This window comes from Chinchilla lanigera, unplaced genomic scaffold (assembly GCF_000276665.1).
Source record: "Chinchilla lanigera isolate Chin_1 unplaced genomic scaffold, ChiLan1.0 scaffold00119, whole genome shotgun sequence".
Classification (NCBI taxonomy): Eukaryota; Metazoa; Chordata; class Mammalia; order Rodentia; family Chinchillidae; genus Chinchilla; species Chinchilla lanigera.
Genome location: NW_004955520.1, coordinates 1,444,618 through 1,457,951, shown reverse-complemented (window position 1 = coordinate 1,457,951; position 13,334 = coordinate 1,444,618). Strand labels below are relative to the sequence as shown.

The 13,334-nt window shown below is 56.3% G+C and overlaps 1 protein-coding gene across 4 annotated transcripts in view; it reads right to left on the bottom strand.

Annotated features, from left to right (window-relative positions):
• The window catches only part of Susd4 (sushi domain containing 4), a gene marked incomplete at its 5' end in the record, with an annotated part of 78,597 nt that extends 65,263 nt beyond the window's left edge, over positions 1-13,334 (bottom strand). For all 4 annotated transcript variants that reach the window (XM_005409236.2, XM_005409237.2, XM_005409238.2 and 1 more), the window contains 1 exon segment: positions 13,126-13,334. In XM_005409236.2, the coding sequence (XP_005409293.1) occupies positions 13,126-13,291 (166 nt within the window).

Below are 13,334 nucleotides of genomic sequence, written 5' to 3'. Positions count from 1 at the left end.
AGCCCAGGAGACACCAACGTGAGGTGACGACCAAGGGCCGGAACAGCCCCTGACGCCACCAGGCGACCGCCTGTCAGAGGCGATGCTTCACCACCGAAGGGGGTCAGGCTCTCGGGAAATGGCTGAACAAGGGCCCAGGGCAGCAGCGGCAACAGCTGCGTCTCCCCACCACACAGCGGTGTCCGGACTGACCAAAGGCTCGCGTAGCACACATGAAACACCGGGAATGTGGTGGACGCCAAATACCCTCAGGTGGGCAAGAAACCCTGGACGGGCGGCTCCGAAGGGCAGAGACCACGGGGAAAGAACCAGCTGAAACTATCATAAATGCAACACAGGACAAGTGCCCCCTGTAAGGACAACCACAGCAGCATTAGGCAGGGGGCACACATGAAGAGATTTTACCAAAGAATAAAGAGGTAAAACCTCCTCAGGAAGACTGACAGACCTAAACCAACGAACACCTGAGGGCGAGGGCTGCACACGGCCAGTGAAGACCCAGAGGCACAAGCACCCACTTGGCTCTCCGTGCAGCTCAGCAATGTTCTGTGGCATCTGCAGACACAGGGCCTTAGCACAGGCTGCGCCCTCCGGAGTTGAAATCCAGCGACTCCCAGGGAAGCCCTTCGGCTTCGCCCTCACCCGGACCAGGCCGCCGTCTCTCTTTCCAGAGGAGCCCCTGACCCCAGGCGCCGTTCAGCCTGGGCTCCCACGGCAGCGATCTGCGCTGAGCTCTGTGCTGAGCCTTCCGTGCCCCTGCTGGACACACTGCCTACTCCGCACTGCTCGTGGCAGGGGACTGAACACATCACAGGGCAGGCGCGAGGCAGCGCAGCACAGATGACCGTGCAACACTCCAGGGTGTTGTTAAGTAACAAAAGCAGATACAAAATAACACGTATCTGCCACTTCACAGCAAATATGTGTAACATCACATGTTACGTCACATGCTCAGCAGGGATGGCCTGACTTTCACCTTCTTAATTTCGTTTCCCATGTTCTCCAAAATATTCCACCAACCAATTACAGACCGATACACCACACATACGCACATGTACATACACGTGCAGGAACACAGCCTTTTTACAAGCGGAAAGACCTCGCAGGCTCTGGCTTCCTCTCCTCACTGCAGGAGCTGCAGTGGCTTCCCTCGGACACAGTAGGAATGCACGGCCGCCTGGTCATGCCACCGGGCAGCCTGCTCACTACAAGAGAGACCCTCCAGGGCTGCTGCGGGCCACGAGGACCTGCAGGTTCAGCCTCACCCCAGGCAGCCTGACCACCACCGGCCTGTCCAGCCCCGCCCAGCTGTTGTTGCCGCAGGAGGACGGCTGTGCCGGGCGGTGGGCGGCCTGCTTCCCCGCACCCATCTGGATGGCTCCAGGGTACCGCCGCCCACCCCAGTGCAGGGCTGGAGCTCAGGGACAGACAGACAGAACATCGCTGCTTCCCTCCATCGGTCCCTCTCCTCTGCAACTCCGCTGTTCTCCCTCCTCCTTCTCCACGTGTATTTCTCCTGCTTGAGGGAGAGATGGACTTAGGCCACCTGCAGGGATGCGGCTGCTGCCACCCTGGAAGGAGCCCGTCACGTCACCAGCAGTGCAGTGACTCAGGGAGGCTGGCTTCACAGCAGGGCGCATGGGACCCACCCTGGAAACTGTCACAGGTTTGTGAAACCACCAGCAGCTCCCAAGCCAGACCGCCTGAGACCCTGACCCTCTGCTTCCGAGGGCTGCCAAGTCTCCTGCCCCAAAGCCCCACACCCCGGTCTCTTTCCACTGCACTGCTCCCTGAAAACCTCATGAACTCCAGATCTGCTGTAAGGAAACTGAGGCACAGAGAGCTTCGAGGCTGTGAAGATCTGAGCGCAGGGTGCGGCCTCTGCCCTGGGTGCCCTGTCACCCTCTGGGCCCCCAAAGCCCAGCAAATCTCTGCCCCTGGAGATGGACAACGTGGTGGTCAGCACATAGTGACCCACACACACCTGTGTTCACAGCCCACAACTCACAACAGCTGAGTCTTGGAAGCAGCCTGTACCCATCAACAGGGTAAAGAAAGGACAGTATTTACATGGCAGACAGATTGCCACGCTGCTGTAAAGAAGGGTAAACTGGAGTCATTTGTAGAAAAATAGAGGGATCTTGAGACCACAGTGCTAAGTGAAATAAATCAGGCGCACAAGGTTAAATTGTGCATGGTCTCTCTAATACGAGAAATCTAAAGTATGAGTAATTTAAAGAGCAAAGCAGAGGAGACGCGGTAGGAAACGGAGGCAGGCTCTGGAGACAGAGGGGACCTTCAGATGCGGGAGGAGGAGGAGGACCGGGGTGCGGTCATGTGTCTTGTGTGTCACTGGCTCCCCAGGAGGAACGCGACCCTGACACATCGCAGACGCACAGACGGTAACAAGAACAGGCGTGTGCAGTTCACCGGGTAACGACCTCCTGATGGCAAACGCTCAGAATCCCCAGAAGAGACCTGTGGCCACGGAGAGGCACGATGCCCGCCCACACCCTGCAAAGGAGCCCTCCACACCCCTCGCCCCCGGGGACCGGCAGCCTCCCCCGCCTCTCCTACGGACTCCCTGCCTCTAAGGGTAAGGTGTGGGCTGTGACTGTCTTTCACTCCTGACCGCCTTGCCCTGGGCCTCTAACTCAGCTCTTTCCTTTCGCCAAAACCCCGGCTGTGGTCTGCTTTGGCCTTGGGTAGTGGGGCTGCTCACCCCACCCGTGTGCTGCGCGGAACGGAGCTGCCCGGTGGAGGAGCCATCGCGGCCCGACCTCGGGTCCACATGGATGAGCTTCCACGGGGCTCTTGGGCTGGGCAGGGCGTCGCTCCACCCTTCGGCCAGGCGCAGTGCGGAGCGGCTTCTGCAGATAGGGCCGCGGCTCTCGCCATCCCTCAAACACCATGCCGAGGCGCACGGGGTGGGGGAGAAAGGAGGCGCACGGCGGCTGGGCTGTGTTCCCAAGGGGACGGAGCTGGTCGGGCAGGGGGATGGAGGGGGCGCACCTGACAGTCTCACCTCTCAGGGTGACCTGCCATGCGGGAACAGCCACAGAGGGATGCAAGGAAGGGCAGCACTGGGCACCGGCACAGGGAGTCCCCTCCCGCACTGTCCTCAGCACACAAGGCCACCCAGAGCCGCCCGTGCCACCAAGTGGCCCTGCAGAACATGGCTCCGACCTCCCAGTGGAGACGGGGAAGCGCCCCGACATGCGCAGCTAAGCCTGTGGTCTCCGCGGACGCTGCGCCCTGCCACAGCCTGCCGCCTCTGTCCAGCTCACAGGCCACCACACATCAACCTATCGGCAACACGACAATGCGCCTCCTCCACATCACAGGCAGCAGGACAGCCCGCACCAGCAAGGGCATTTTGCGTCAATCCCTCCTTCCCTCCCACTGCACACCTGTCCCCGCTCTGAGCAGCAGGACAGCCGGGCCCTCCTCGAGGACATGCACACTCTCAGCTCCAGGTCTCGGCCGCCCTGGCACCCTCAGCTTCCCTAGCGGCAGCCACAGGCTCTGCAGCCGGCTCTTCCTCCCCGCCCCCACCCGCCAGCTGCCTGGCTCCACAGTTCTCACCCCTGCCCCCCCACTTCTCCCTGCACAGAGCCCTCGGCCTGTCCCCGGACCAGCGTGGGGTCTCCTGTGGATCCAGAGGACAGGTGCATGGTGGGCAGAGCTGTCTCCCACCGCAGCTGCACCCGGTCTCACAGATGCGCAGAGGACACGCGGCAACAGGCAGAAGTCTCCTGCTGCTCCTCCTCCCATTGCAGAAGATTCTCTCCACACAGAGAACACCGGCCCTGAGACCGAGGGCAGGCTCACTCCACCCCACCGGCGCGCAGCTCCTGCTGGGAGACGAGCAGGCGCGTGGGCCCCAGCCCTGCCAGTCTCCTCGCTGCACTCGCCAGCCTTCCATCCTGTCTGAGGCACCCAAGCTGCTCCTGTGCTCAGCACCTGCTCCTCCCCAACCCAGGTCTCCAGCGCTATCACCCCTAAACCATCCTCTGACTCTTCTTCTGCCTGAAAGTGACTTTACCACTCATGACTCGGTGCAGATGCCTCTTCTTTGGAAAGCTCCCCTGCTCCATGACAAAATTCAACCAGACTCACTGTGTGCAGCCTGGTGGTCAGCTCCACTGGCCCCTGGGCCAAGGCCAGGCTACCCACTGAAGGCCGACCTACGTGTCCCACCCTGGCCTGTGAGTCCACTGTGTAACATCCCCTCGGAGCATGGCAAGCTCCAGGTAGCCTTGCTGCTGCAAGTCTCGAAGATTCTCGATGCTTCCCCTGCCCACACACCTGACTCTTGGGACAACCAGAGAGGGGAGCCGGTCCAGGGGAGATTCTCCTTTCAGCAAAACGAGGTGGCTGCAGCCGGGCCTAGGCAACAGCAGGAGGAGCTGGGGCCTACCGCCATCCACAGGCCCCGTGCCTCTCCCGCTGCAGAACACATCCACCCAGTCAGCATGAGCCAAGCACACCCATGGCACATTACACGACCACAGTGGGAAACCCTGCTCCCCCACACAGCCCAGAGGGGAAGACTCCAGGCAAGACTTTGGAAGCCACAGCGCCAGTCAAAACTACTGTTCCGGCCCCGCCCCGGCGGACACGCAGATGGCGCCCGGAAAGGCAGGCAGCAGGCACCGGGGAAGTGGCACAGAGACGCGCGATAGCCCTTGGGCCGGCCGATGCTGCGAAGTCGAGAACTGCCATGCCACAGAGAAGCACCGACACAACAGGCCCACCTGGAGATGTGCATGAACCATCCTGACATGGAGAAACCTCTGGGAAAACATGCCACACAGTGGGTCGCTCTTGGCCCTGCCCTTGACAGCCAGAAAGGTCCACAGTCAGCGGAGGAGCAGCTGATGAACAGGGACTCGGAGAACACGAGGGCACCCACGCCCGACGGCGCAGAGGTCGAGCTGACTGGGGACACGAGAGCCGTTCGGGAGCTGGAGACCAGGAGGACCTTGCGCAACACCCCGGGAGACGCCCTGGAGGCCGTTCTTCCTCTAACTGTGCAGGCCGCGGAGAGGAGCGAGTGGAGCTCCGGAGAGGTCTGCACTGAGACTTCATGGGTGCCCAGTATTCAGATTCTGTAGAACCATCTTCATGGAGAAGGAGGAGCCCCATGAAATCATGAGAATAGAGGAAAAACTGGACGGCCTGTTGCTGGACACTGGTGCTGGTCTCTCGGTCCTTCTTTTCAGTCCTGGCCTTCCAGCTGTCACACCTCACTGAGGGGAGTCACTGATGAGGGGAGTCACTGCTATTTTTCACAACCCTTGGGCTGTAACTACTTGTTGGATTTTTCTTGCATATCTTTGTTTTCCTGAGAAACCACTTTGAGGATGCCAACATGTATTGCAGCAGCCATTGATGATTTCCTACCAATCTGTCCATAACTCTGGTATGTTTGAATAGTTCTTTGCTATTTTGTAAATGGATGTATGTTTGTTACTATGTGTTTTCAACAACAACCATTGAGAATAGTCAATGATTATCTGATTGATCACTCATGTATAGCTCTATTTGTTTTCCCTAGAGACCACTTTGGAGAAACCAGGGTATAGTACAACCATTGATAATTTCCTGCCATTTTTGCCTGTAACTCACTATTATTTGTCTATTTGTTTTTCTGAGAAACTATCTTGAAGATACCAATAGGTAAAATAACAACCATTGATAATGTCCTACCACTTTGTCTGTAATACAGTGAATCCCCCTATTGCTACGTTGTCCTTCTTTTACTCTTTAAAATAAGAAGAAAAAAAGGAAAAGAAAAAAAAACTACTGTTCTAAACTCAAGGCTTCAGAGACTGCCTCGTTCTGTCTGAGTACAGCATGAACACAAGCTGCCCTCCCTGGCCACCGTCCAATAAATTAGATGTGCAGATTCCCCCAACACTGCTGCCTTGAACGCGTCCTTGGATTAGATTCTAACTAAGGGCCTAGAGAGTTAGCAGAAGCCTTGTGAAGGGACAGCTGAGAGCCTCTCACAGATTAACCCTGGAAGCCTATTGAATTTCTATAAAACAAGCAAATCCTGTTTTTTACCTCATGGAAAAAGTCAGGATCTTCTGAGTTTGGGTGCTTAAACTTGTGCATACTGAGAGTCTTGACCTGAGTCCAGCCAGGTCAGAAGAGCGCATGGGCACACTGACACGGAGCGGCTGGAGGGCGGGACTTCCCACTTCCAGAGCAGGGCAACCACAGCTGTCTCACAGCTGCAGCCAGCTCTGAAACAAGGCCTTTCTCTACCTGTTACTCTCAGAATAGACTAAACAGCGTAGGAACAGCCTTCCACGCTCTGTTCCTTCCACGCTGTACCTCCAGGAGAGAGAGCCACCAATGTCCAGCAGAAACAGAGGTGGCCAGGTGGGACCTTCATTTCCAAGGACGCCGGTCCTGCTCACCACCCCCGCAAGCTGCGTCTATGGGGACAGCAATGAAAAGATCACAGACGCAGCTGACCAGGTTCTGCAACTCCTTACGTCCAAAACCCAGGCCCAGCCCTGCACTCAGGGACACACTGCAGTGTGCAGACGGGCATGGGACATGCCGTGGTGTGCCAACAGACACAGGATGTGCTCCCATGCACACCCAGACACGGGACATGTTCCTGCACGTGTTCCGGCCAGGCCACGTGCCCACGGCCCTTCCCCACGGCACAGCACACAGAGGCTGCCCCCCACACGGCACCCACATTTGCTGCTGTTTCCAGACAATGTCAAGAATTATTTTTGTTTGACTCCTCTGAAATTGCTGTTTACCTTGTCTAAGATTAATACACCAATTACAATACACCAACTCCAATTAAGCTGTTTGAAAATGCACTCTTAATTCCAGTTTCTGAGCACCTCACTGAATTATTTCCACTGGTTTTTCTTTTAGAGAGGGTAATTTCTCCTCTTCAATTATCACCGCCTTTTTTGTCACTAAGAGGAAGAAACACAGGACCAAACTCTCCCCTAGGTCCCCACACCTTAAGCTCACAACTCGCGGGACAGCGGCCTGAGCAAAAGCAGCCCCGGGACAATCGCTTCTGACTCTCAAACTTAGCCTGGTAGGGATTTTCTTTTCACCTTTTCAGGTATGCTACCAGCTAATTAGGCGGTCGTGTCCACCACACGCAGAAAACATGGTTTACTTAAAGGCTGGCCTAAGGACAAAGAGGAAAGTGGACAGTCAGCCCACAGGCCGGGCTCCTAATCTCACTGTGCCTGACCACTGCGGAGCTGCGCTGAGGACATCTCTAGAGAGACAGACAGACAGACAGATAAAAGCTCTCATCCCACAAGGTTAGGAAGATGGAAGGGGGTAGTAGGCATTAAACCCCTCATCTCACTCCAAGCACCTATTACAGAAAAGTGCCATGCCTGGGAAGCAGCCACACGGAGCACAGAGAGCACGGAGAGTCAGAGGGCACCACGAGAGTGTGACGTCACCAGCAGGGCCCAGACCGGCCGTGTGTCACTCACTCCAGCCCCACTGGATGGGTACGAGTCATGGGACAGGTTCTCCACTCTGAGTGACGGCTCAGGCCCTCCAGCCTCAGACTCCTCTTCTATGAAGCAAACACAGGTAGAATCAGGTTTGCATGGACACTGTGAGCCGTATGCTAACTTCTGGGAAGGGTAGGGAGCAGAGTGGGCACAGGCTCCACACCCACTCCCTGTCCACGACTGGTATCACGTGACGTGGAAACCTCTACCAATCCTCCCATGTCGGCCAGCTCTCACTTCTGTCGCGTCTCTCCCAGTCTTCTGTGGCCAGCAGGGGCTGAATGTGTCTGAGAATACACAAGTTGTGCATCTGTCCTCGATGCTGCCGTGGGTTTGTCTGTGTTGGTAAATAAATTAGACAGCCCAATCTCAGGCTGGGGGCGCAGCTCAGAGGTAAGGCAATAGCCTGGTGTGTCCAGGCCCTGGGTTCAATCCCAGCCCATGGACCTGAGAAGGGGCGGGAAGGAGAGAAGCCTCCCTTCCTTTGCCTTTTTCTTTCTTTCAGTTCAGAAGCAATGATCTCAAAGACCTAATAGACATATTGTCGCTATGCATATTATTTCAATTATCAAAACGAAACGAGCTTTTAAAATAAGGCAAGGGTAAAGAGAAGCAGTCTGCAAAATCCCTTTCCTCATCAGAATAAGTAATACTGCTACAGTTAGATCTAAAATGCCCCCAAGCCGCAGGTGCTCTGAGGTGGGGCTTCTGGAAGGTGGTCGGAGCATGGGGCAACGCGCCCCTCTGTGGATTCAGTCCAGCACTGACGCGTTCACAGCTGAGTGTCCCGTTAGGAGCTGGGGCCTGGCTGGAGGTGGTCACCCGGCTGTGACCGGACTGGTGTACTCTTATCCGAGGCTCCTCCCTGCTCTCTGCTTCCTGGTGCCACGCAGTAAGCAGTTTCCCAGCTACATCCTCCGCCATGTTGCTTCTGCCTTGGGGCCAGCTGACCCTGGACTGACTTCCCAGGCCCTGCGAGCCACAGTGAACGGCTCCTCCTTAAGTTGCGGGTGTCAAGTGTGTCCTCCTAGTGACAGGAAAGCTGACTGATACAGATACTAACAATCTACGTTAAAAATAATTCTCAGTCGTTTTGCATTTCCACTTTTGAGTGGAAATGCCCCTTACTTGTACATTTTGCTAGGAGCAAGGGCTGAGGCCTCTCCTCTATATATCCTGAGGCAGACAGCAGGGCCCAAAGAGGACAGACCAGTGGATACATGGGAAGAAGACAGCTATTCCTAAAAGGCGCCCCCCATGCTGAGGATGCATCCCAAGACCCCCAGTGGATGCCCGCACCCCTGGGTAGGGCCAAACCCCACTCAGACCTCGCTGTGTTTTTCCTATACTTACATCCCTATGATGAAGTTTAATTTATTAGCTAGGCACAGTAAGAGATTAACAGCCACCACTAATAATAAAATAGAACAATTATAACAACAATTGTGGTAAAAGCTATGTGAGTTTCGCCTCTCTCATTGAAGCTTATGAGTCACATCTCAGGCACGGGGAGCCAGGCAAGACAGTACATTATTTCACCAACCTGCGGCCAGGGCTGCAATTTGGAGCTTGCCAACTGTTTCTGGAATTCTCCATGTGATATGTTCAGATGACCTCGGTGGGTAACTAAAGCACAGAAAGCAAAACCCCAGGTGGGAGTATCCGCTGCCAGCCTGGAATCAGAGCGTGTTACAGACATGGCAGAAACTGAGGCACAGAGTTCATGGCTCGCCCAAGGCCGTGCGACCTTTAAGACCAAGTGAACTTGAAGCAGCTCAGTCCTATACAGGTGAGCCCCGCCCCCAGAAGAGCCTGTCAGGGCAAGTCTGCCAGCCTCGCCTGGCGCAGCCAGGGCTGCCATCACTCTTTGTGAGTGCTCCCACAGAGAAAGCGCCCCCTGCACTCTTCATGACCCTCAGGAGCCAGAGCACCAGCTTTCCCTCCGCCTCGCCGCTTCAGCCTCTGAGATGCAGATTTGCTATCCATTGCCTGAAATCCTCCTCCTGCCCCCAGAGCCTCAGAGCTCACCCTGCGGATGAAGGGAGTCTCCATGCTGCTTCTATGAAAGCAGCCTTTTGTCAAGAAAACACGCTTTAGAGTTCCAGGCATTGGACTTTGTTTACAGGCGAAGTGAAGCAGGGTTTGAACTGTGGATTTGGACCTATCACTGCTCTACTTTACAAGGAGCATTCTCTACCATGGACCGAAAATTTCCTCAATAAAACTACAGGGATGCGCACCTACCAACCAGCTGGTAGGCAGCAGACATCCACTCCCACCGCAGGCACCAGCCCACTGCAGCTCAAGACCAGGCTGACCTAGCTCTTCAGTGGCCCCTCAGCCTTCCATGGGCGCGCAGGGTCCTCACAACTTCCAGGAGCCAGAACAGGGCTCTGGCCACCTGTCCTCCTGGGCTGCTGGACCCCTACAGGCATCGCCCACCACTCACCACCTCTGCACCTGCACTCACCAGGGCAACCTGCCTGAGCCACCTGCTTCTCCACACTCCCCACCCCTCCAGCCGCTGTGATCTCAACTACTATGAAGACGTAACTGCTCCAGGATCTGAAAGGCTGACTTGGGAACCTTTCTCTCCCATTCACCAATAGCAACTGAGAGTTCCCATCGGGTGCTCACTGGGCACCTGGGGCAGAGAGGGGGAAGTCTGGGCTCCTGCCTTTGGGGTGCTTATCATGGGGGAGCGAATACCAGGATGCAGGCTGCACCCTAGAGCAACGGGAGCCGGGGAGGGGGAAAATGGAGGACATCGTGGCATTGCTTTAAAGGGAAACCTGCTCAGTGGGCAAGGAATGGAGGACAAGGGAGGGGCGACTGGCGTGCCAGGGTGGGTACTCACTGCACACAGGAGGATAAAGCCAAGGCCCCATCATCAAGCTGCCTGCCCCACCGCTCCTGTCCCCACCCAAGGCCTAAGCCAGTGATGGCAAACCTTTTAGAGCTTTCAATGATACAAACAGCCCCCTGGGGCATGTGGTACCATAGGTTCGCCACCCCTGCGCCTAAGCTAAACATCGTCATCTTCATTTTACAGAGGAGGAAACTGAGTCATGCAAAGCCCCAGACCCCAAAGCCTGTGAGTGGCAGAGCAGCCCTGATGACACAAGAATTCACCCTGAAGGAGCATTTCCACAGCACATGTGTGGCTCCCTCCTGTCAGACCCAGGGGACGCTCTGGCCTTCCCTGACCCCAGCAGGCTCTGGGGACCCAAGCCCTGCAGCCTGTTCCACACAGATGCTGGGGACAGCAGGGACCTGCACCCCCAAACTCATGCAAGAGGGTCCCCAGGGAACTTGATGCTAAAGGTCCTCATCTAGAGCCCTTCTAACCTACAAGCCAGTATGGAAGCAGCCACTGATGTCAGCCCACACCTGCTCAGGCTCAGGAGAGCTCTCCGGGGCTCAAGGATCGAACTAGGTCTCCAGCTTTCCAGGACAAAGCACTTCTGAAGGAGCTCTTCCCCCTCCTTGTCCGATGGTTTTCTCCTTTCTCCCTCTCTCATTCAGCTCTTCTGTGACACCTGTATTGGACACAGGCATCTGCCTCCCACTGAAGAGATTACATCTTACCACGGTAATGCTCCTTTTCCATGGAAAGTCATCAAAAACAAAAATACACATCTCGTAACTGTCTGTTAAGCAGGCACTCTTTAGAGGGGAAAAAAAGGAAGCACTCTGAGGCTGATCTTCTCTGTGTCTTCCCCAGTGATGACGCACTGGGTGAGACTTCCTCCTGGCACCTGCACCGGGTAACTGAAGGCGACTGCACAAAGTCTGGAGTCAGAGCACATTATTTTAAAGACTGCCCTAGTCTCACACAGCATTGCTGATCGACATGCGGTCCAGGTCTGCAGCAAGTGCTTATCAGAAATGCAGGACATCGGGCCCCACCTCCACAGCCCAGAGCCGCAGAGTCAGGATCTGCCTCCTAACTGGACTGTGGGTGATTCGGACTCACGTTAGTGTTTTAGGAGCACAGCCAGAGGAAAGAGAGTTTTCTCGTATTGCCATCCCAGACCCTCCACGTAGGTTTCTGTCCTAAGACAGGAAATCTCTGCTTCGTGAGCTCCCTAAACACCCTGAAATGGGGGTACCCTGGCACACACTCACCAAGGAGCCCCCAGCAAGGCACGGCTGGTGCTGACCTTTGTGCAGCATGAGGAGCCCACCAGGAAAGGGATCCGGGCCTGGAGCCCACACACAGACCTATCCCACCCTCCAGGGTTTCCAAGGCTCAGGATCTCTCTGCCCAGCTCGCGGCCTCTCAGGCAGGGGAGGAAGAAGACAGGATGACTGGGTGGGCAAACTGCCTTCAAGGCCTCAGTCTCCACACCTCCAGCAATATGCTCCAGCCACAGGTAGATGAGCCTAGTTATCTGTCATCCACCTGGGGACACAGACCAGGAAGCCAGAAGACCATAAGGACCTGCTTAGAGAGAATGGAGGCGGGAACAGAAAAGCCAGGGAAGCAGGCCGGCAGGGACCCAGGCCTGCAAAGCACCGCTGGTGTCCAGCGAAGGCCAAAGGCTCTGACCAGAGACCTGGCAGGCCACACAGACGCATTTGGCCTCTCTTTCGGCCTTACCCTCTATGAACATGATGCCTCCTCACAAACATTTCTATAAAAAATACAAAGACCAAAAAGGCTAATCCTTGCACAAAAAAAAGGGGGGGTCCCCACCCAAGGAAGCGTTTTCTCCCCGCAGGACACTGGCATGACAAAGGCTCTTACACTCTGGATCTTTCCCATGTCCAAGTGGAACGGCGGTGTTATTGATTACAGTGTGTTAAGGCTCAACTTGGTTTTCACCTCCCCCACTTTTGCTAATTTTCACTTATTTTTTTTCATCTTCACTTTCAGAGTCTCTGAAACAGCAATATTTTCAAACACGAAGATGGTTTATTTATACCAAGCAATACTTGTTTTCCAACTAACACTCACTTATTTACATATGAACAGTATCTCAGCTCTGGAAACACAACTCTGTCCTTTGAACATGGCCACACTGCTGGTCTGGACTGGGCAGGGACGATGACCCACAGGGAGCAGGGAGGGGGAGCCCCTAAGCCCTGCGGTCCAGCCAGGCCACAGGCAGCCCCCTCCCTCCCTAGGAGCCAGGGTAGACAGATAAGGCCCCTTCAGAGACAGGAGGCACCCATGCCATTCCAGCTACTTCCGGTTCACAGAGCAGCCCTGAGGGCTCCTGAGCCGACCTGGCCCAGCTGAGCCACCCTCCAGGAACGCACCTGCCCACCTGAGGGGCACAGACACGGCCGCCTCCCAAAGACAGAAGTTCACTTTCCATCTGCCCGTGCTCCTTGGGGCGGGAGCCCCCTGCAGCTCCTGCTAATCCAGAGGCTGCAACCTGGTCTCCATACCCTGGGCAGGGCAAGGGTCCAAGCATCATGAACCCACTGCTCTCCTCACTTGGCCCGAATGGGGTGGGTTGAAGCTACAGTGGGGCCAAGCTGGGACGCAGGGAGAATGTGGCGCTGGACCTGGTCAGTGCTCTGGGCGCCCAAGGTCCTGGAGGAAGAAGGGGTTGGCTGGGCACCCGCAGTCGCGCGCGGGGTGGGGGTCACTCACCGACTGTGAGCTGCGCGGGGCCCAGGCACAGCGCCAGCTGCAGCCACAGGGTTGCAGCCGGGGGTCTCCGGGGGGCCGGCGGCGGCCCCGGGAACGCGCGTCCACGGTCCCCACGGTCTCCACGGTCTCCACGGCGTCCACGGCGCGGGCGCGCTCCATGATGCATCTTTCACCCGCGCGGCGGGCGGGCGGGCAGTCCGCCAGCGCCT